This window comes from Pongo pygmaeus, chromosome 2, assembly GCF_028885625.2.
Source record: "Pongo pygmaeus isolate AG05252 chromosome 2, NHGRI_mPonPyg2-v2.0_pri, whole genome shotgun sequence".
Classification (NCBI taxonomy): Eukaryota; Metazoa; Chordata; class Mammalia; order Primates; family Hominidae; genus Pongo; species Pongo pygmaeus.
Window position 1 is genome coordinate 77767571 of NC_085930.1, and position 24807 is coordinate 77792377.

At 38.0% G+C, this 24807-nt stretch overlaps 1 protein-coding gene across 11 annotated transcripts in view; it reads right to left on the minus strand.

Annotated features, from left to right (window-relative positions):
- Positions 1-24807, minus strand: part of CHL1 (cell adhesion molecule L1 like) — a 213735-nt gene that overhangs the window by 16314 nt on the left and 172614 nt on the right. For all 11 annotated transcript variants that reach the window (XM_054482123.2, XM_054482122.2, XM_054482117.2 and 8 more), the window contains 8 exons: positions 15308-15432; positions 10987-11088; positions 10595-10792; positions 9381-9451; positions 3802-4024; positions 2461-2576; positions 2121-2325; positions 1475-1597 (listed from right to left, as the gene is read on the minus strand). In XM_054482123.2, coding sequence (XP_054338098.1) covers positions 1475-1597; positions 2121-2325; positions 2461-2576; positions 3802-4024; positions 9381-9451; positions 10595-10792; positions 10987-11088; positions 15308-15432 — 1163 coding nt within the window. The remainder of the gene's footprint in view (positions 1-1474; positions 1598-2120; positions 2326-2460; positions 2577-3801; positions 4025-9380; positions 9452-10594; positions 10793-10986; positions 11089-15307; positions 15433-24807) is intronic.

A 24807-nucleotide genomic window follows, 5' to 3' on the forward strand; every position in this document is an offset into this window, starting at 1 on the left:
TTGCATTCTTAACACTTTTTTTTTTTTTTTTTTTTTTTCTGAGACGGAGTCTCGCTCTGTCGCCCAGGCTAGAGTGCAGTGGCACGATCTTGGCTCACTGCAAGCTCTGCCTCCCAGGCTCACGCCATTCTCCTGCCTCAGCCTCCCGAGTAGCTGGGAATACAGGGGCCTGCCACCATGCCCAGGTAATTTTTTGTATTTTTAATAGAGACGGGGTTTCACCGTGTTAGCCAGGATTGTCTCGATCTCCTGACCTCGTGATCCACCCGCCTCAGCCTCCCACTTAACACTTATTTTACTACTTGACTCTGTGTGAGTATATTTGATGTACATCAATTCCCTCATTCATAAAATAGTGATAGTACATATCTAATAGATTTCTTATTTTAATGGCACAATGCAAAGAGATACACTTAGTATTGATCCTGCTACTTAGCAAGCACTCAAAAGTGCTAAAGTCTACTTCTGTTGGGATTATGCCTGTATGTATTTAAACATACATGCTAATTTCAGCAGAAACCGTCAGAAACTAAAGCAAATACATGACCTGGATTGCTGGAAGTCTTGAGCTGATGTGAAAGTAGCACGACAGGACTATGATCAAGTTGATTTGTAAGCAGTGTATGCTGGGTCTCTGTATTTCTGGTGTTTTGGGAATTGATGTCTTGAAAGCCTAAAATTTTCATGATGGGATGTGCTAAAATTTTCTATAATGTCAATCCCCGAATTTCCATTTTGAGATGATGCTTAAACTTGAGGACTGTTTAAGATGGGAGGCGCTACTATTAAAAATGACCTGATTTCAGCTAAACACATTCACGTTACTGTAGTGGCACAGCAGCATCTGGGTAGAGCCCATTCTGAGTAATGATCCAAAGACAATTATTTAGTCCTTTCATTATCATCTCCATGAAACAGTGAGCAACCCATAGAGATTTGATAAACACAAGTATATTTAGGATTGAGTCTGGGAGCATATATCTGAGGCAGAAGAGGTAGTGTGGAAGGTACCTGTGCTTTGAATCTCCATCACCTCACTCAATAACTCTTTTGCATGTTTCCTACTTCTCCAAACATCTTATATATAAACATTAAACACGTGTTTTGTGTACCCATCAGCACACTGCTTTTTTTCTAAAACAGGTAAGAAAACCTTTCAGTAAAGGGCCAGAGGGCAAACATTTAGACTTTGTAGGCTGTGTAGTCTCCATTGAGATGACTCAACTTTGCCACTCCAGGGAGAAAGTGGCCGTAGACATATATAAATAAGTGGACATGGCCATGTCGTCATAAAAACAGGCAGCAGGCTGAATTTGGCCTGCAAGCCAGTTTACAGACCCCTGGGCTACAAGGAAGAACAGCAGCTTACAAACCACGGCCTTAAGTGATCATTAGACTCCCAACATAGCAAACAGAATATTCAACCAAAAAATGAAATATTAACAAGTTAACTCCAATTCAAATTTCTACATACTTATCTGATATTGCAAAAGATAGCCAGTTAAGTTTCCATTTAATTTCTTAGGTAGTCCCCAAGATAAAGTGGCAGTGTCTTTATCAACTTTGATGACCTTGAGAAAAGTTGGCTGTTCAGGTACTAGAAAACACAAGACCAAAAATAAACTCACATAAATTAGAAAAATTCAAAAAAGCCTTATTATATTATAAATTTTATGGAAATTGACAAGCTAACTCATCTGAAGTAAATATTAATGAACTACTAATAAGGAATAATGTTTATTTTATTTATTTATTTATTTGAGACACAGTCTCACTCTGTGGCCCAGGCTAGGTGGAGTGCAATAGCCCAATCTCGGCTCATTGCAACCTCTGCCTCCCAGGTTCAAGTGATTCTCCTGCCTCAGCCTCCCGAGTAGCTGGGACTACAGGCATGCACTACCACATCTGGCTAATTTTTGTATTTTTGATAGAGACAGGATTTCATCATGTTGGCCAAGCTGGTTTGGAACTCCTCACTTCAAGTGATCCATCTGCCTTGGCCTCCCAAAGTGCTGTGATTTACAGGCATGAGCCACTGTGCCTGGCCATAAGGAAGAATGTTTAATATGGCCATGGATCACCTCCATTTTTGACATGACTCTACATCGTTATCCTCTCACCTCCTTCTGGTGTTTGAAATATATAAGGCTCACTTTCAGGACCAGCTCCTTTAGAGTTATAGGCTAAGACTGTTAAATGAAATTCACTAAAGGCATCTAAGGAAGGAACCATTCCAGAGTTTCTTTGTCCTGAAAATCTTAAAATGTTCACTTCTTTGGGATGTGTTCTTCCATCCAACAGACTTTTTGTTTTCCACCAATTTATCTGCAATGAAAACAAAAATCTTTTAATATATCCATTGTGGTGGCAGATTCTCTTTGGCTTCTTCTGAAATCAGTTCTTATTTATTCTCAGGAAAGATACCAATTCAACAAGAAGAGGAAAAATCATGATAAAAACCTGATAGCCTTTCAGACGTCCATGTACTCTGTCCTTTGGAATTGTTGACCAGGTAACTTTAACTAATGTACTGTTTATAACGTCCACCCCATGGATCACTGGAGCTGTATCAGGATCTGTTAATCGTATAAGATTGATTAGTTTTCGATAACCTGCAAATGTGATTATTGGGATCCTTTTCAAAAATTTTCATAATGTTTCTTCTGGAGAAAGCACTTTTGTGAAATTCACTCCAAATGGAACCAAGAGTTTCTCATGATAGGTAAGTTTATCAGCCCAAATAGATTTCCCAAAGAAAAGGATAGCCTGTAACACACTGAGAAACGAAGCCCTCCAGATACATACAATGTGGGTAAATAAAACCAGAAACTATTCTGTGGGCATCTTGCCTTTGGAAGCAAGTGAATTAAACTAGTAATATAAATAAAATTGGTTGGGAATTTTGTTAATCAAATATTAATAACAGCTAACATTTGAGCATGTGCTATGTGTCAGGCACTGTTCTAAGGGACTTACCTAAATTGGTTCATACAACCCTGTGAAGATGATATTATTATCTCTGTTCTATAGGAGTTCTTACTACAGAGGAATAAGCCAAATACAGAGCAGTCAAGACTAATACTATCTTAATTCACATGTGATATGTGTTTTCTGTGCTTTTATTTGGGTAGAAGAATTTAGACAGCAGGTGAGTAATGAGTTGGCTATTTCTCATTCTGAACCTTCTTCTATTTTTGGATCAAATTATTCCTTTAGATGCTGGAAAGGCAATGAGAATAACCCCTAATATTATTCACAGTATTAGCAATACAGAATGCAGTGTTTTTTTCTTCTTCCAATAACCTATTTGCAGCAGTTACTACGGCATCAGAAGGTGTGTGTGCATATAATTCTACATATAAATCTGGGTATATATCTCATCAGTATTAAGAAAGCTCCAGACATGCCACTGAAGCCCATGGCACGACAGCAAGTGGCTCTTAGGGGATCCTTGACAAGTAAGGGCAGAGGGCAAATGTACTTGAAAATCTTATGACAGTTATGCTGCTTTAAATGATTGCAGTGATAACTCCACGTCTTCAATTTTCAATGTAGAAAGAGCTTTATAGGAAATGGAATAAAATGGAAACTTTCAACATACTTCCTTGGTACTGTATACGATCAACTGTCCTACAATCAATCCTAAGATAGAAGTCATGTGCTATATTTCTTTTTATCTCCCACGGCTAGTACATCCTCTTTGCATGCAGTAGTTGTTCACAAATATTTGTTGATTGAAGTACAATATATTTGAGAGCAATAGTTACTGACGTGCTTAGCAGTTTTAGATGCATCACTTACAGTCTTCTCCAGAATAGAGAGTCACTGACTGAGGGTCAGGCCCAGATCCTAGTTGATTGATAGCCTGGACCTTGACATCATAAGGGGCATAGACAGCAGGCGTCATCACCCGCAATGTGTGGTTTGTGACTGTTTCTTCTTCCCACTCCACTGGGGCTCCCTGTGGCTTCCAGGTCACTCTGTACTCTAGGCCTGGTCCATTCTGCTCCATGGATTTCAAAGGCTAAAACAGAAGGCAAGACTCATTTAGTCTGATCACAGATGTGTTGACTCAGAGATGATGGTGAACCACCCTAAGTGGAATAAGGAACAATGTAATGAAATGATCATTTGTTGAGAGATCTTAAATCCCCCTTCTTGGTTTAGAGACAGTTGTGAAAAAGTTTTGTCATCATATGAGCTTAAGTATGAAAATTAATCCCTTAACTCCCCAAGTAAGGAGAAGCCTAAATCAGATGCCGGGATTATGTCCTTATGGTAAAGTCTAAGTTTTTACGCATGAAGGAAGTTACAAAGAAATTCCACAAAGTGTTTCAGCTTTTTGCTTATGCTTTCCACTACATTCCACCTTTTCATTTTCAAAGAACAGGCTGAAATAAAAAATAATATGGCCACGAATTCTTTGGTTGTGAATGGGATTCTCCCATGGCTTTTTGAAGAGAACTCTTTCTTGCACCTGGTTCTATCCTTCTCCATTTTTCTTCTATAAGAAGAGAGAGATTATGTAAATATTTTTGGAGAATATGAATGTTCATACTTTAATACAAAGAAACAGTAGCTCCTCTTTCTAATAATTTCCCAGCTCCTTGACCATTCTTTATTTTTCTTTAAGAAAAAATGCCTCCCTTACCCACTTTATTTTGCTCCATAGAAATATTTGGAGGAATAACTTTTTTTTTCTTTTCTTTTTTGTTTTTCTTGAGATGGAGTTTCACTCTTGCTGCCCAGGCTGGATTGCAATGGTGCGACCTCGGCTCACTGCAACCTCCATCTCCCGGGTGCAAGCGATTCTCCTTCCTCAGCCTCCAGAGTAGCTGGGATTACAGGCATGCACCACCACGCCTGGCTAATTTTGTATTTTTAGTAGAGACAGGGTTTCTCCATGTTGGTCAGGCTGGTCTCGAACTCCCAACCTCAGGTGATCCGCCTGCCTCGGCTTCCCAAAGTGCTGGGATTATAGGCATGGGCCACAGCACCAGCCCTGGAGGAATAATTTCTAGTATGGGAAATTGTTTATTTCCACTTTAGTCTTTAATTGAGCAACACTTTAATTTAAAAACAATAATGTGATTTAAACTGCCTATTTAATTTCAAAGATAATGGGATTGTGCATTGAAATGCATCAGTTACATAAAATAAGTTTAAAATACAATTTTAATCCTAAATTTAAGGTTCACTTATATAAACAGTAATTTTCTCTGGATATGTGAGTGAGTCAATAATGTCATACTTAGTGTTCTTACAGAATCTGTAATCCTTCTCAACTTAATCTAATTTACTAAAACACTTATTAGAGGCATTGCTTGGAATTAAGTTGAAAGCATAGTGACATATGAGCAAAATAATTTTAAGTGTATTCCTATTCCAAGGTGAATAAACTAAACTAACTGAGAGAAAAAAAATCAAAACAAAATGAAAACTTTCTGAGATTTTTCTGCAGACCTTGTTAATACTTGGATTCATTGGAAAGTTTTGCTCCAAGATATTTTAGAGTGTGAAATGGATATAAATTCACCAGGGGCTTTAGCATTGTCCCAGTGAATTAGGCCATGAGCTTGTAATGCCGTGCTGCAATCTGGAATGACAGTTTTCTTCAGTCTCTACTGACAATAAGTATGTGCAAATAATATTATTCATTTTACACATTTTGCTCCAAAGAAAGGAGTTAAATTTAATAAAGTTCTCTGACAAATTTTAAATAAATAATAAATCATAACACTTTAGACAAAAATATTTTAGCTATATTATTGGCCTTTTTAGTACCCAGGAACCCAAATAAACAGCCTGAATGCTTTGTATTTGACCTTAAGGCAATGCCTACTGAACCTCAGATACTTCCCAAATAATCTCTTCAAGAAAGAACAGAAGGAGCAAGGGCAGAGTAAGCAGGAAGACCACCAGCCTTCCCTTCCCTCTGCCTCTCGTGAAGTAGCCCATGAGGAAGGAGTCTCTAGAAAAGAGGTTCTTAACTTGGGGTGTAGGACTCTCTAGATAGGGTACATGTGTATCCTTTAAAGGATCTGAGAAACCAATGATATTGTTAGTATGACTTTTTCTAGAAAAAGAGCCTGTACGTCCAACATAGTTTCAAAGAGATCTATGAACCAAGCAAGGTTATAACTATTAATCTAGAAAACAGAAAGACTGCTGTCCTGCCTTGATTCCATTTTTTAAAAAATTGTTGAACATTTTTATTTATTTTTAATTGAGAAATAGAAATTGTATATACTTATTATGTACAACACGTTTTGAAATATGTATACATTGTGGAATGGCTAAATTAAGCTACTCAAAATATATGCTACTTCATATACTTATTTTTTATGATGAGAACACTTAAAACCTAGTCTCTCAACAATTTTCAAGAATACAATACATTATTATCTACTATAGTCATTATGTTATACAATATTTAATTTAATTCCACTTAATTTCATTTTAAAGCCAGTAGGTCTTCTTATTATACTTGTATTATAAATAATAAAACCTAGATCCATTAGGAGTTAACTACCTTGGATGTGATTATATAACCAGGTAATTAAAGATGTTCCTGCTTCCCAACATTAGTGGGGTTTTGGGCTTTTGGTTTTGTTTTTGGTGTCCTTTAAGTTCGAAATGTGTTATTTTACCGAGCAAAGTTAAAAATTCACATGTATATGCTTAAGAACAATGGAAACTCTCAAGCAAAAATTATCCTGGTATAGGTATTTAACTGATGAGTTTGCAGTAGACTCTTTTGTCCTGTTTTGCGAGTAGAACATGATGATGTTCGAACACTCAAAATACATGAGTGAGTCATGACCCACTTAATATATGAAAAGTGAATGTTTGAAGGTAATGCTAACTAAAAAGCCTAGTTCTACCATTAAGTTAAATTGTAATGTTACTTTAAATTGAATCATGTTTAGCGTTAAATGTAAAACATAAACAAAGAAACAAAAATTAGGGATGTCCAGTCTGTTCCTAGTCCTCATCTCCATTGTTAGTTCTTTTGGGAAAGATCAGCTTTTTTTTTTTTTTTCAAATTATGGCTCTCTGACCCATTATCATGTAGACAGGAATTATTTTGAGTACATCTCTGGAGGGGGTCTGGTAATTCATGCACAATACTATCTGATTGCGAAACTGGGAAAAACCTGGAGTCTAACTCCTTTCCATAGGATGATCCATATAGAACGATACTCAATGAATGAATATTCTTAAACTTCACTGGCTGTGTCAGCAGTGATTAGATCTCTGACACATCAAGATAATAGGAGACACCATGGGACATACTGGGAATGTAACTGTCAGCCTAGATCCAAATCCTGTGACTACTTCCTTCCTCTAGTCAATTAATTACTAAATTACATGTCATTTGCTCCTCAAAGACAAATGCTTTTTCTTTTTTCTTTTTTTTTTTTTTTTTTTTGAGACAGAGTCTCACTCTGTCACCCAGGCTGGAGTGCAGTAGCATGATCTCAACTCACTGTAACCTCCACCTCCTGGGTTCAAGTGATTTTTCTGCCTCAGCCTCCCAAGTAGCAGGGATTACAGGCATGCGCCACCACACCTGGCTAATTTTTATATTTTTAGTAGAGACACAGTTTCACCATATTGTCCAGGCTGGTCTCAAACTCCTGATCTTGTGATCTGCCCGCCTTGGCCTCCCAAAGTCCTGGGATTACAGGCATAAGCCACAGCACCTGGCCATAGATGCTTTCTTAGTACAGTCCCATTCTTACAAGGAGAGAGCATTAATAATCAATCTTGTGTATCTTTGGGGTAATAAAAAATGACTTATGAGTGAGAGGAGCAGTCAAAAAGACTGAAGATTTCTGGCCTTCTTTCCGTATGACTCAGCCCATGGCATCTGGGTGAGGTCATTAAACTCTGAGATTCCCAGTTTCTCTTTATGACATATAAGACTGACACCATCATGGACCACAGCCCTCCCAAAGGAGTAGTGAGGATTAATGAGCTAATGTTACTGGAACATGATGTGCTTCTCTGAGGAACTGACCGGCAAATACACAGTATTATTGATATCTAACCAACTGTATTATCTACTTTATGAAAATTTCTATGGAACTTAAGGGAGGATAATACAGATATACCCTAAAAGACTAACATCATTTTAGACTACAAATTAAGTAATTATCAAGACAATGTAGTAGTAACTATTTATAACCACACATTCAAGGAAAGAAATAATATTATTGAATATATTTCATTTCTATGTATTACCATTTTAAAAAAAGTTTTCCACATCTTAAACTTGTAAAACTTAATTTCACTGAAGTGGAAATAAAGAGCTAATTCTGATCTAAAAAATATTGACTAAATATTTTGCAAGTATGGGCCATGTGATTGTGTAATGAGTACAAAGACCAACATACGAGGATAAAAAGCAAACTAAACTTTGTGCATTTTAAAACTCTTCCAAAAATTTATACTTGGAATGAATTGTGGAAATAAATTAGTATATTTCAGCATACATTAAAAATGTTCTATGTTTACACAAAATTTTATAAATTCAATGTTGGAGGCCTATTACTCATCAGAATGGTTGAATGATAATTTCCTTTTAGGTAAGCCAATATACTGGTCATTGAATACATCCAAGTAGTAGAGGGAAAATAAAATTCCCCACTGTTACAGAAGAAATTTGGAAATGACCCTAGAATAATTAAAATTATCTGGGTAGATGGGCATTTTTATGCAAAATTCAAATGGTGAAGTCTATTTAATAACATTTAACAGAGATATGTAAAGGAGGAAAAAGTGAGGTTTGGAGTCCAAAGATCCTCATATATAAATCCTAGCTTTGTGGATTTCTGGTTGTGTGGTGATGGGCAAGACATTCATAATCCTGGATGCCATCTCCAGATCTAGAATAAGGCGTTCGTGATGCTTTCTTCACAAGATCATCCTCAGAATTATTAGAGAGGAGAATACAAAATGTCTACTGGTGTTTAATGAGTAGCGAATATTTTTTGGGGGGTCATCAGTTTGATATGAATAATATCTAGTAGATTATACTAAATTAATTAAAGATTTTCAGTATTTTTTGAATGGAAGAGAATCTAGAATATTGTTAATTAAATTATTAATAATTTGAAACTCTGGTAATGTATTACAACTGAATCAATCTGCATAATCTTCCCTAAATTGTTGACCAGCGTTAAACTCGATTTCATAACATCATTTTAATCACAATGATCTTTAAAATTTATGATGATGACTCACAAGTTCATTTCATTTCCAAATCTTATCTTTGTTCTTAAAAAAATGTTGTGCTATCATTGTAGTTAGCATGCAGACCTAAGAGGAAGAGAAAAGAGCACAAAGAAATACATAACATATTAAGGAATACACACCTCCCACTTTATAATCATTTCCTTGGGTTGAGAGGCTTGAACCCTTATGTTTTGTGGATTCCTATCTGGAGCTGAAAAATTAAAAACATTAACATTATTTTTCCTTTTAACCCATAGGTAAGTCATCATATCACAACTCCTCCCCCCAAAAAACACAGATAATTAAATAAGTTTGATTGTACTTATTAATTTATATCTGGTCCAGTTCCTAAAAAGATTTAAGGTAGATTTTAAATATGTATTTTATTTAAAAGAGTAAAATAGTCTTCTTGGAGTGAAATAATTATTATCCAGTGGAGAGTAGATGGTTTACTATATATGTCTTAATTTTGAATCTGCTTTTAAAATTTTTAAAACTGCTTTTTAAAATTCTGAACCTGCTTTTTAAAAAAATATATTTTAATTTAAGCCTGCCCTATTTTTTCTGTTAGAATTGTCATTAGAAACATATGTTGTGAATATTTGCCTTTAGAAGAATAAAATAAACACCATGTATTAATATCAGCAGCCGAGTTTTAAGGACATCAAAATGAATAAAACCTGTAAAGTAGTCATGAATATTTTTAGATGGATTCGTTTTATTAGCAATAGCTAAATGTGGAGTTTAGTGCAAAGGCTGACATACACTAAAATCACACAAGTGTTAATTTCTATCTGATTCAGTTATAACCTTCACTTGCTTTTTCTCAGTCCAAAAAGGAAATTATGTACTAGAGTATCTATTTTAGCCAACGAAAAATAAAATATCGTGCTATGACCATACTGATGATCAATAACAATTAAGTAATACAAATTTTAGCAGTCATCCTTGAGATTTTTTCAAACGCATCTTGGAAATTTAGATTGATGTTGAAACACAAGAAAAGACACTGAATGCGTAAAAATTAATAATGTTAGATGCATACATATTGAACTTTAATTTAGAACTTACTTGATGATATCTGGTTAAACTTGATATTTAGCCATCAGAAATAACTGAAAGTAATGGGTTTTTTTCATATGTCACTCCCCTAATTTCCTGCTTTTATCGAACTCGTATGTAACACTTCTGAAACTTGTGTGCTTTGAATATTTTGTGTGCTGTTTACAGAACTGTTAACACTATTTGGAGAAATCTAAAATCCTACATTACTCTATCAATCTTTTTTTTTAGATGTTCAAAGATGGGGACAAACAAATATTTTGTTAGAAACCTGATGTGAGAACCTGCATACCTGCTGGTGGTGTTTCATGGTGGTCTGACGGCTGGCTAGGTTGACTTCTCCCTACTTCATTCACGGCTATGACCCTGAACTGGTAGCTCACAAATGGAGCCAAAGGTAAGATAACTGTGGTTTTCTTTCCTTGGACTCTGGTCAGTTCCTCCCACCTTCCAGGCTCTTCTTTGTTTCCTTCAAATTCAACAATATACTCTGGTAGTATGAACAGGGAAAAAAATATTAGAATGTATGGAGTATGGATAAGTTATACCGAAATTTATACCCAATATTAAAAGTTCAAAAGGATGTTATAAAAAGAATAATCCACTAAGGGTGGTTAAAAAATGACTTCACTATTAATTTTGACTATCTAGAGTAATGAAAACAGTTATCCCAAGTCTTCCTACCGCTAATATTGCTATTGTGGTCAGCTCCAGCTTCCCAGGTCAGCCGAACACTCCTGTTCTGTCTTTCAGACAAGTGAAGGTTTTCTGGTGGATCCGGAACATCTAATTAATAAAGGAAGGGAAAATGTAGATAATTGCCTTTGTTTACCTGATTCCCTTCCTCAGACACATTGCCAGCTACCCTGAGACAGAGGAGGTACCACCCTCTTAGGGACCTGGGAAGCACACCCGCCTCCCGCCCCATATATGGAAGGGAAAGGTGGAGTTTCAAGGGTAATTCAGGCACCTAGCTAGCCCTAAGAAGTAAATAAACAACTTCATAAGAACGGAGGTAATAGCAGCTTTAAACAATAGCCAAGGAAGCTAGAATCACAGGGATGTTTGGTTCTCCTATAGAAACTGAAGATAACATCTTAATATATGTCTCTAAGTTGTTTTTGTAGAACCCAGACTCTCACCAAATAAATTTGCTGGCACGGAGACCTCAGATAAAGGGAAACTGAAGTCTGAGCTCTGATCATCATTTTTTGTAAATTTCTTCCTGAGGGCCTAAAGGGAGCCACATCCATGAGCCAGAGCTAATATTCTTTTTGACTGACTCCCAATTTTTAAACAAAGCTTCTCTTCCTTAACCAATTGCAAATCAGAAAATCTTTGAATCCACCTATGACCTGTAAGCCATGCCCCATCTCCACTTCAAGATATCTCACCCTTTTTAGGCATAAACCAATGTGTAACCTCAATGTACTAATTTACTATTTTGCCTGTAGCATTTGCTTTCCTGAAATTTACTGCTGCTTTTAAATACCCTCACCTGCAAGCCACTGAGGAGGTTGGGACTTAAGCATGAGCTGACCAGTTCTTGTTTGGTGCCCTGCAGATAAGAGTCTTCCTTTCTCCCACTGCAAACCTCAGTATAGATACCTGGTCTTACTGCACCGGGTTGGTGGACCCCAGTTTGGTTCCATAAAAACCCTTCTTTTCTGGGCCCATGTCTCCACTATGTTCAATCGCATCAGGCTCTGGGGTCTGGGGTTCTTTGTAAAATGCAGCATCTTCACATGTACTCCCCAATGGACCATATTACCTCCCTCTTCTCTGATTACAGTCTCAAGGGGTTATCCTTGACCAGGGACATCAGAATTCTTTTAGGAATAGTTAATAACAATGAAAATTCCTAGGCCCTATTTCTGGCTTACCAAGGAAGGTGGGTCCAGGAGTCTGCATTTGCAAACAAGTTCCTTGGATGGTGATTAGGTATACCCAAGTTTGAGAAACATGATGTATCTCAAATGAATCATTTCTGTTTGTCCAGTACATATTTGTTTATATGCCTGATTCATCTCCAAGAATAGGGGTCATATTTTATTAAGCTTTGCATTGCCCACAGTGCCTCACACATAAATGTTTTATAACTAAATAAATCAGTGAAAAAGATATTATTACTTCAATCGTGTATAATTATTATATTAAATCAGTAAAAATTAGGTCTTATGGTTATAGAAAAAGAGAACATGAGCTCTGCTTTCTTTTCTGCAACTCTGTTGGATTTTTATCATTATTGATAACAATGAATTTTCATTATAGCAACTTTGATACCCTCTTAACCTGGAGTTCTCAAAAAGAGCAGGAAGTCAGTTTATATCAGAACAGGGAGATTTGGCATTGTTAAATGTTGTGACAGAAACTGGAAAATTAAGTAAGTAAATGATCACAAATTTTTGAGTACTAAAGAAAATGAAAATTTCTGGTACTTTGAAAATAAAGCAACAGTAAAAAATCTTATTTCTAATGGTATTTACTCTGAAAATTGGGTTTGAATTCTCTCAAGTATTGGAGGACTTTTATCTTTTTGCAGAAGAGAAAAGGAAGATATTATCTAATGTAGCCTTTCAATGGGCTCTTTCTTCTCCAAGTGGAAAGCACCGTCTATTGCTCCTCTTGAATATTTGCTAATTGTTAGAAATTTACATTGACAAAAAGCATTGTTTCCAATTCAGAATAGAGAACATGTTTTTTTAAAAATGTGGTTCATGACTGTGTCCAAACATTAAAGCCATAAATAAAAAGTTAATTCTTCAACAGGTTTCAGAATCTCTGAGCTCAGAGGACTTTGGTTTCTCTTCAGTATTTACTGAGTCCACTAATTTCTGAAGCTTCCTGAAATAAACTAAGGCTGCGTATTGCATCTGACATTAAAATCTGGCTCCTCTGAGAATCATATGGAGCTAGAATTGATGAACTTGCAACTGAAACTTTAAAAAAATGATATCCTGAAAGCATGTTTATATCAAGGCTTTTAAAAATAACTTTTGATTAAAGGGGGTCAAGTATGTACTTTTAAAAATTGTTTTCCAGGGGGTAAAACATAGTCTTTTAGAAACCTCATATGTGTCTATATAATTATTTTTTTATTGTCAATTGTTGAGAGATGCTTTGGTAAATCAGAAGTTTGTCTAAAAAAAAAGAATGTAAATTTTAAATATAATATTCTCCAAAATTTATTTTTATTTTTATTCTGTAAACATTGGTAAATTACTGCATATATAAACAGTACATATAATCGTAGGTAGAATTTAAAAAAATTAATAGTTCCAAAAATGGCAGCCTAATCTCAAGAATGAACTTTTAAATTTTCTAAGGAAATTGAGAAGGGGAGCATCAAGCAGTAGGAGACCCAGTCCCTTTGGTGGCTGAGATTGCTCAAAATACTTAGGGACAAAGCACAAGGAGCCTGATACTTACCCCTCTACTCACTGGGCCTGGGATGAATTCCAGTTTATCTGAAGCTCAATTACTTTATCTGATGAATTATTGTCAAAATCATCACTAGGGGATTAAACGTTTCTGCTTGTAAAGACCTGAAAATGCTCAAATACCCACGGCCAAACATTTTGCCTAAATGTATAATTCTACTGAGCCGACTCTACAACTCTACAAATCCATACCTTCTATAAGTGGAAACTGTTCTTTTATTTTTAGAACCCAACCTTGATGGCCATTTGTTTCACCCGAGACAGGGTGGCCATTCGCTTTACTTGAAGAGATCCAGCCTGTTGATCCATTTTTTATCAGCCTCTCAGAAGAGACTGAATTTTCTCCCTCGGTCTGTACCACCACCTCCCTTGTTTGGAACCTAACAGACGGCCCCAACAGCTGGAGTGCTAAAGACACAAAGGTCTGTTATTAACAATGATTAATGTAGACATATGATAAAGAAGGGTAGGCAAAACCAATACTTTTAAGGAATATCTGCAAACTAAAAGAAAGACTAAATGGTGGCCACTGAAACAGAACAAATGTCTGTAGCTGTTAGCGTCCCTGCAGAAAATTAATGAATAACTCACACAAATTTAGGATAGTTCCAAAACGTTTTAATAAAACATCTTTAAAAAGATGTGGGCAGGATGTTCAGTAGGCTGGGTGTGAGAGAGACCTGAAATATTGGTGGTGGGATGCAGCTGCTAGAGCCCCATCAGAAGGAATGGTGTGAGGAGACCCTGTCTGCAGAAGCCATGACTTTGGCAGTGGGACACAGCCAGTCCACAGGGACGGAGTAGGGAGAATCAATACAACACTCCAAATGGCCCTCCACTTGCTGAACCAAATAATAGCTGGAAGGCAAGTGGTTTGCTGATGTTGTCTTTACAAGCAACCTTTCTAGGTCAAAGAGCTGGTAGAGAGTGAACCTGGAAGGGAAATTTTGGAAAACATCCAGCAGATAGTCTAAGAGCTTTAAACATTGGTGATTTCAGGAGTAATTGCATTGATTACACTAGTGAAGTGTGCACACTGTTTCCTAATTAGTACTTTCACTAACAACAACAACAAAAAAAACAAAGACATTCCTTTGTAGAATGCTGGAAGTTCCTCTCCATCCTTCCTGGAACCCTGGGAACTCAGTCTGTGCCTTTGGTTTACAGATGACCACCGTGCATCCACCTCTCGACCCCTATTGAGATCCTCCAGTCTAGCCCACCTCCATTTCTCAGCCCCATTTCTTTGTACACCAGGGAAGAGTAGCTCAAGAGTGCTAGGAACTCAAGCGTGCTTTATTTTTCTTTCTGCTGATAGCATCACTTACCTCCCACTGCTATTGGCAAATTAACACACGTAGGGAAAAGAAATTAAGCATTAATTAATTTCTTTTATATGAAAAGAGGAGAAAGGATTTGAAATTGCGTTGCTTTTTAAACAAAAATTTGAAACTAACAATATATGTGCAGGGGCTCAAAGAATCATTAGCTTTATTAGCCAGGAACGATGAAATTTAATCAGAAATGAAGAAATTAACAGATTTCTCATTAGTTAGTGCACTTACCAAGAACAGTTACTTGAGTTATATCAGCAGCACTGTCTAGAGCAGTATGAGCTGAACAGCAGTAAATACCTTGGTCCTCTAAAGTTACATTAGATATGGTCAAATTAGCTCCATCAATAATTATCCTATCAGAAAAAAAGTCAGTACATGATGAGAAGGAAAACAATTGAAAAAATAGAAACCCAATTCTTTTAAAAATGCATAATCCTCATCGAAAACGATCTAAGAGTGAAAAACGACTTTATGCAATGCAAATTTGATTAGAGAATGCCACATTTGAAACCTGGAGATAAAGAATTATTCTAGCATACACAAATGTCTACATAGCCATAAACAAAATAACATTAAAAATTGTTATGAAATCTAACCATCTGTTTGCATGGGTCAGTGATGGAACTGTGTGTTGCCTGGCATGTTTAAAGAGTGCATCATACCTTACAATGGCCAAGATATATTTGAGTAATTCTTAAGGTATGTTTAGGGAACCACCTATATAAGCTCAATTGGAGTGCTTCTTACAAAGGCAGATTCTGAATTCCATCTCCACTCCACAGAACCAGAATACCTGAGATGGAGTCTGATAATCTCAGTTTTTCACAAGTTTCTCTTTTCTCCGCCCCTCTACTCCCAAGTACAATGCACATTAAGATCTGATAGCAATTAAAGCATATGACTTATTTGAACAGTAGATGGCAGTGTAGTACTTCTTTTTGCAAATCATTTCACCTCGCTTTTTATCATTTGTTCTTTTACCAATTTGTGATCAGGTTTACTATAAGAAAATTGCTTCTTTATAAATTTCACCTTTTACCCTGTATGATTGTCGAGATAACTATTAAAGTATTTTTCACGTTCCATAAAATTTAAAATGTATTCATAATAATTAGCATTTTGTAGAAATAATTTAAATAGTGTTATCCTTGTGAGGAGGAAAGGAGGCTCACATAATTAATATTTTTATGTACATTTCATATAAAATGCTGAGAATTTTGAATTATATAAATCTACTTTAAATTGCAGTGTAATGAAACATAGTTATTTTGATTATAGACAGAATCAGCCCTTATTCCTCCACCAATAATAGAAAGATTTGCCAACCAATATTACCTTGAATTGTTACATCAAGAATCTCACTATAATTCTAGACATAATAAAACTTTGACATGAATTAACATGTCAGGTCATGTTAGTCAGGTGTCCATTTGATACAATATTAGAATACTGCATATCCTGACAATTTTTGAAAAATTTACCTTCTTAGATGAAAGAATATACTTTAATAACCTCTGGAAATAGGGCTTTTGTGCCCCGCAAGAGGGCCCATAGTAGCTGAAATCTTGCCAAGATTTATACCTTGGCATGGGGTGCTTCAGGCCAGAGAAGAAAGCTACCAATTTTTTGGCAAGTCATGGTTGCATTATGCCTTGTTTCCAGTCTCACAAATGTACCTTAGGTGCCTCAAATTAATCAAGGTTGGGTGCCTCACTAGTCCTTGAAATGTGGTAGGTATGGTATACCTAAAGAACTTATTAAAAATGTCATGTTCCAGCCTCAGTCCAGGTTCCAAATCAGTACATTTGGAGATGGGGCAAGGGCTATTGCATTTGAACATGAAGCCTAGATAATTCTGTCACACATCAAAATCAGACAACTATTTGCCTTCGCAGGGTCACACTATATTGTGCTGCAGTAACAGACAGCTCCAAATTCTCCATGCCTAAGAACACAATCACTTATTTCTCTCTCACATTATGTTCCCATCATAGGTCAGCTGGATTCTGCTTTAAAAAGTTGTATCATTTCTACTCTCATAGCACTTGAACTCTTAGAAGAAGCTAAAAACATCTTCACATCTTTGTGTCCCAATCTTTTCCTTTGTTTGCCTTCACCCGCTTAATTACCTTGCCTGAGAAATCTATCCACTAAAACCACTCAACTCCTTCATCTGCAGTATCCAGTCTGCTAGTCCCTAATCCATGTCAGCAGCCATTGTTGTCTTACCCTGTTCAGCTGAGTAATATCCGTGTTTGCCTGAAGGCACTATGACAAAACGATTCTCTCTTTGGAGACCTGTGTTTGCGGCTCAGTTCCATCAATTATTATTTGTACAACCTTGAACAAAACATTGAGCCTAATTCATCTCATCTGAAAAATGGGGATAACAATATTTTCTTTCTCTTTAGGAGAATTAAATGAGGTAAAGCACATAAAGTGATTAGTGCATACAGCCTGGCAGAGTATGTGCTCAGAGAGTGTTACTAATAATATTAATCAAGTTGATTTCATTCATTTTTGGCTTATTGCTAATCACATTTCTCATGGTTGGTGTTTTAATGTCCCCAACTCCCATTTCTCCTGCCTCTCTGCTTGAACAAATTACCTTCTTTCCTAATTTGTTAGAAAGAGACCTTTCACTATGACTGCATCTTCATCTTTGCATCTTCAACTTCTCCCCTCCCTCATTAATTTGCCACTATTTCTGGAAGGGGAAAAAAAGAAGCTCCTATTTGGTGCCAAGGAAAAACCCTCCCACTGGATTCTCAATGCTCTTTCCTCCCACGCCATCCTAGTTATCAGTATATCCCACTTTTCATGCTACAGTGGTCTCTCCCACAGGGCTAGGTCCCTCCCTTTGCCTACAGTCATGAACAGTCCCCATTACCTTTGTTAAGCATGATATAAATTCTAAAAATGGTTTCATATCCATGCTCCATTTCATGTTTCATAACCATAGTGTATGGTCTATAGCCTGTATGGTCTATAGCCACCTGCAGGTTGGAAATCCACAGAAAATTCCTTGGGGGGCATTTCAATCTACCTAATAGCATTACTGTGAGGGCTAAAGAGAGAAAGCATGTATGGGAAGTACTAACATAACATGAAGCCCCATAGGTCTAATGGTTCAGAGTGGCAGTTCCCAGCACTTACTGCATCCCTACACAAGAAAGGGGACAAGCGAGAAGAAGGAATTTTCACTTCTCATTGTTCACCATGTATATTTGATTAGAAGTTTAACCTCCCTTTAGGTTAAAGCTTCTGGTCTTCTGCATAGTAATAAGGAGAAGGTGTCTCAGCAGAAGGTAAGAAGTATGAGGTTACTGATATGGCCTTCTAGAAATTTAGCAGATACCTGTGACTTCTACTCCCTGCTATATCTCCATGCCTGCCCTTGGCAGCAGTCAGGGCCAGCCAGCAGCAGTGACTCCTAGCCTTCCTTGCTCCTGGGGCCTCTTCTGAGCTAAGGTTATTGTCCTTTATCCCTGTTACTTGTTTAGGGAAATTGGCAGAACACCTGTGTCACTTGCTCAGTCCACTCAGATAGCCAGAGGTTCATTCCAGTGTCAGCTCTCGGATCCTGCAGGAACTGTAAAACTGGGTCACATGAAAAGGTTGCTTAGGGCTTCTGGGGTCAAAGCCTAAATGTACATGTCATATTACCAACCAGCCATGTGTCTCTGATTCCCTTCTTGGCTGTAGCCCAGAGGTCACATGGAAGACCCTGGATAGTCAGGCAGTAGTAACAAAAGAGGCAGAATGTAGGCATATCTGAGCAGTTGGCAGACCAACAGAGACCTAACCTGAGGCTGGAGATCTGTATTGCAAAGTGTAGCCTTTAGAAGTATATAATTAATTTTGTGTTTCAATGAGAACTGGTTGTAATACATACACTGCCTTTCTGCAAACCTTTGTATATATAGGAAGGAGGGGAGAGAATAAATTAAGTACCAAGGCTGAGACCAATGCCTTTGCATAGAGCTGGCTCACACATAAATACCAAGATAGACCAAGCAAGCAACAGAAATGAGACAAGCAGAATGAAGAAATGAAGGCAGTGGGGCAGTGGGGGCTGGGGGAGGCGGAGGCAGGGAGCAGGACCAAGATAGCCAACTAGAAACAGCTGTGTTCAGAGGCGCCCATAGAAAAGAACCACAGTAAGTGTATGAATCCTTCCCTGGCAACCAAAGTATCCAGGTTTCTCTTATAAGAACTGACTAGGAGGCTGGCATGATCCACAGAGAGGAGGGAAGAAGAGTGTGGTGCAGTGGTCCACCTGAGAGCCACACGGGGCAGGGGAGACCCTTCCCCCCAGCCAAGGGAGGCGGTGAGTGAGTGTGCTACCCAGCGGGGGAAACAGTGCTTTTTCCACAGAACTGTGAAACCCATGGATTGGAAGACCCCACTCACAAACTCAGGCCACTGGGTCTAGCATCACAACCCCGAAGCCCCACAGATTCTCAACAGCCTCTCAGCTGGAATCTGCTTAAGCCTACTGAGCTCCTGGTGGGAGGGGAGGCCAGCCCCACAGCTGCAGCTGCCTGCTGCCTAAGCCATTTGAGCTCCTTAGAAGAGGGGCAGCAGCCAGCACTGGGAATCACAATTGCCTGACACTCCAAGCTCCCTGGGTGGGGGAAAGGCAACATTCATATCTGTAGCTCCAGGCTGTGCTTTCTCCCCTGCTGGAGCCAGGGAAGCTGGATGGCTCGGTCCCAAGACATGTCCCCCACATCCCAACACACCCACTGTGGCAGAATCAATGCCTCTTCAGGCCAGACCCTGCGTGCCTTTTCAGGCCTGACCCTGACCCATCATTCCTCCTTGGGTGGGGCTTCTCTGCAGGAACTCTAATAACTCCAGCCAGAGGCTCAGGGACAGAACCCAGATCTCCCTGGGCCTGAGCCCCTAGGGGGAGGGGTGGCCATGGTCTCTGCAGACCAGCAGACTTAGCCTCTCCTCCTGGTAGTTCTGAGGAATCCGGGCAGCCCAGACAAGTTGGTTTCCCCCTAGTGAAGCACATCCCCTCCACCAAGGGACAAAGTGCTTTGTTAGACGGGTCCTAGTCCCCGTGCCACCCAACTGGGTGAGACCCTCCAACAGGGATTGTCAGACACCCTATATAGGAGTGATCCTACTGCCAACAGGTTGGTGACCCTTGAGGTCTGAGATCCCACAAGAAGGAGCAGGCACCCATCTTGGCTGTTCTCCAGCCTCCTTGAGTGACATCTCCAGGTACAGGAGTGAACCAGATGAATAGGGACTGAAGTGGACCCCCAGCAAACTGCAGCAGCCCTATAGAAGGTGGACCTGACCACTGAAAGAAAAAAAAAAAGAAAAGAAAGCAACAACAACAGCATCAACAACAAAATCTCCCACCAAAACCCCATCCAAGGGTCAGCAGCCTCAAAGATAGAAGGTAGACAAATTCATGAAGACGAGAAAGAATCAACAGAAAAAAATGCTAAAAACCCAAAAGGCCTCTCCTCCCAATGATGACAACATGTCTCCAGCAAGGGCACAGAACTGGATGGAGGATGAGGCAGATGAATTGACAGGAGTAGGCTTCAGAGGATGGGTAATAAAAACCATGCTGAGCTAAAGGAGCATGTTCTAACCCAATGCAAGGAAGCTAAGAACCCTGATAAAAGGTCACAGGAGCTGCTAACTAGAATAACCAGTTCAGAGAGGAATATAAATGACCTAATGGAGCTGAAAAACACAGCAGGAGAACTTCGTGAAGCATACACAAGTATCAATAGCCAAAGCTACCAAGTGGAAGAAAGGATATGAGAGTTTGAAGACCACCTTGCTGAAATACAGTGTGCAGACAAGTCTAGAGAAAAAAGAATGAAAAGGAATGAACAAAGCCTTCAAGAAATATGGGACTTCATAAAAAGACTGAACCTACAACTGATTGGAGTACCTGAAGGAGATGGGTAGAATGGAAACAAGTTGAAAAACACACTTCCGGATATTATCCAGGAGAACTTCCCAAAGCTAGCAAGACAGGCCAACATGCAAATTGAGGAAATACAGAGTGCACCACTAAGATACTCCATGAGAAGATCAACCCCAAGACACATAATCATCAGATTCTCTAAGGCTGAAATGAAGGAAAAAATGTTCAGGGCAGCCAGAGAGAAAGGCCAGGTCACCTACAAAGGGAAGCCCATCAGACTAACAATGGACCTCTCAGCAGAAACTCTACAAGCCAGAAGAGAGTGGGGGCCAATATTCAATATTCTTAAAGAAAAGAATTTTCAGCCCAGAATTTCATATCCTGTCAAACTAAGCTTCACAAGTGAAGGAGTAATAAAATCCTTTCCAGACAAGCAAATGCTGAGAGATTTCATTACCGCCAGGCCTGCCTTGCAAGATCTCCTGAAAAAAAGCACTAAATATGGAAAGGAAAAACCAGAACCTGTCATGCAAAAACACACCAAAATATAAAGACCAATGACATGATGAAGAAACTTCACCAGCTAATGAGCAAAATGACCAAACAGCATCATGATGACAGGATCAAATTCACACATAACAATACTAACCTTAAATGTAAATGCACTGAATAGCCCAATTAAAAGTCACAGACTAGCAAATCAGATAAGGAGACAAGACTCATCTGTGTGCTGTATTCAGGAGACCCATCTCACATGCAAAGACACACATAGGCTCAAAATAAAGGGATGGAGGAAAATTTACCAAGCAAATGGAAAGGAAAACAAAGCAGGGATTGCAATCCTAGTCTCTGACAAAACAAACTTAAAACCAACAAAGATCAAAAAAGACAAAGAAGGGCATTACATAGTGGTAAAGGGAACAATTCAACAAGAAGAATTAACTATTCTAAATATATATGCACCCAATACAGGAGCACCCAGATTCATAAAACAAGTTCTTAGAGACATACAAAGAGACTTAGACTCCCACACAATAATAGTGGGAGACTTTAAAACCACTGTCAATATTAGACAGATCAATGAGACAGAAAATTAACAAAGATATTCAGAACTTGAACCCAGCTCTGGACCAAGCAGATCTAATAGACATCTACAGAACTCTCCACCCCAAATCAACAGAATATACATTCTTCTCAGCACCACATCACTCTTATTCTAAAACTCACCACATAATTGGAAGTAAAACACTCCTCAGCAAATACAAAAAACCGTAAAGCATAACAAACACTCTCTCAGACCACAATGCAATCAAATTAGAACTCAGGATTAAGAAACTCATGCAAAACCACACAACTACATGGAAATTGATAAACTTGCTCCTGAATGACTCCTAGGTAAATAATGAAATTAAGGCAGAAATTAAGAAGTGTTTTGAAACCAATGAGAACAAAGACACAATGTATCAGAGTCTGTGGGACACAGCTAAAGCAGTGTTAAGAGGGAAATTTATAGCACTAAATGCCCACATCAGAAAGCTAGAAAGATCTCAAATCCACATGCTAACATCACAATTAAAAGAGCCAGAGAGGCAAGAGCAAACTAATCCAACAGCTAGCAGAAGACAAGAAATAACTAAAATCAGAGCAGAATAGAAGGAGATAGAGATATGAAAAACCCTCCAAAAAATCAACGAATCCAGGAGCTGGTTTTTCTTTTTTTTTGAAAAAAATTAACAAAATAGATTGACAACTAGCTAGACTGATGAAGAAGAAAAGAGAGAAGTATCAAATAGACACAATAAAAAATGATAAAGGGGACATCACCACTGACCCCACAGAAATGCAAACTACCATCAAAGAATACTATAAACACCTCTATGCAAACAAACTGGAAAATCTAGGAGAAAGGGATGTATTCTTGGACACATACACCCTCCCAATACTAAATCAGGAAGAAGTTGAATCCCTGAATAGACCAATAACAAATTCTGAAATTGAGGCAGTAATTAATAGTCTACCAGCCAATAAAGCCAAGGACCAGATGGATTCACAGCCGAATTCCACCAGAAGTACAAAGAGGAGCTGATACCATTCCTTCTGAAACTATTCCACACAATTGAAAAGGAGGGACTCCTCCCTAACTAATTTTGTGAAGCCAGCATCAACCTGATACCAAAACCAGGAAGAGACACAACAAAAAAAGAAAACTTCAGGCCAATATTGCTGATGAACATTGATGCAAAAATCCTCAATAAAATACTGGCAGACCGAATCCAGCAGGACATCAAAAAACTTATCCACCATGAACAAGTCAGCTTCATCTCTGGGATTCAAGGCTGATTCAACGCATTCAGATCAATAAATGTAATTCATCACATAAACAGAACCAAAGACAAAATCCACATGATTATCTCAATAGATGCAGAAAAGGCCTTTGATAAAATTCATCATCCCTTCATGTTAAAAACTCTCAATTAACTAGGTATTGATGGAACATATCTCAAAATAATAGGAGATATTTATGATAAACCCACAGCCAATATCATATTGAATTGGCAACAGCTGGAAGCATTCCCTTTGTAAACCAGTACAAGACAAGGATGCCCTCTCTCACCACTCCTATTCAACATAGTATTGGAAGTTCTGGCCAGGGCAATCAGGCAAAAGAAAAAAATAAAGGGTATTCATATAGGAAGAGAGGAAGTCAAATTGTCTCTGTTTGCAGACGACATGATTTTATATTTAGAAAACCCCATTGTCTCAGCCCCAAAACTCCTTGAACTGATAAGCAACTTCAGCAATGTCTCAGGATACAAAATCAATGTGCAAAAATCACAAGCATTCCTTTACACCAGCAATAGACCAGCAGAGAGGCAAATCAAAAATGAACTCCCATTCACAACTGCTACAAAGAGAAGAAAATGCCTAGGAATACAGCTAACAAGGGATGCAAAGGACCTCTTCAAGGAGAACTACAAACCACTGCTCAAGGAAGTAAGGAAGCACATAAACAAATGAAAAACAAAATCCCATCCTCATGGATACAAAGAATTAATATCATGAAAATGGCCACACTGCCCAAAGTAATTTATAGATTCAGTGCTATTCCCATCAAACTACCATTGACATTCTACACAGAATTAGAAAAAAACTACTTTAAATTTCATATGGAATCAAAGAAGACCCCATATAGCCAAAACAATCCTAAGCAAAAAGAACAAAGCTGGAGGCATCACGCTACCTGACTTCAAACTATACTACAAGGCTATAGTAACCAAAACAGCATGGTACTGGTATGAAAACAGACATATAGACAAATGGAGCAGAACAGAGACCTCAAAAATAACACCACACATCTACAACCATCTGATCTTTGACAAAACTGACAAATCCAAGCACTGGGGAAAGGATCTCCTATTCAACAAATGGTGCTGGGAAAACTGGCTAGCCATATGCAAACAACTGAAACTGAATCCTTTCCTTACACACTATACAAAAATTAACTCAAGACAAATTAAAGACTTAAATATAAAACCCAAAACCATAAAAACCCTAGAAGAAAACCTAGGCAGTACCATTCAGTATATAGGCATGGGCAAAGACTTCATGATGAAAATGCCAAAAGCAATTGCAATTGCAACAAAAGCCAAAATTTACAAATGAGATCTAATCAAACTGAAGTACTTCTGCACAGCAAAAGAAACTATCATCAGAGCGAATAGGCAACCTACAGAATGGAAGAAAATTTTTACAATCTACCCATCTGACAAAGGTCTAATATTCATAATTTAAAAGGAACTTAAACATATTTATAAGAAACAAACAA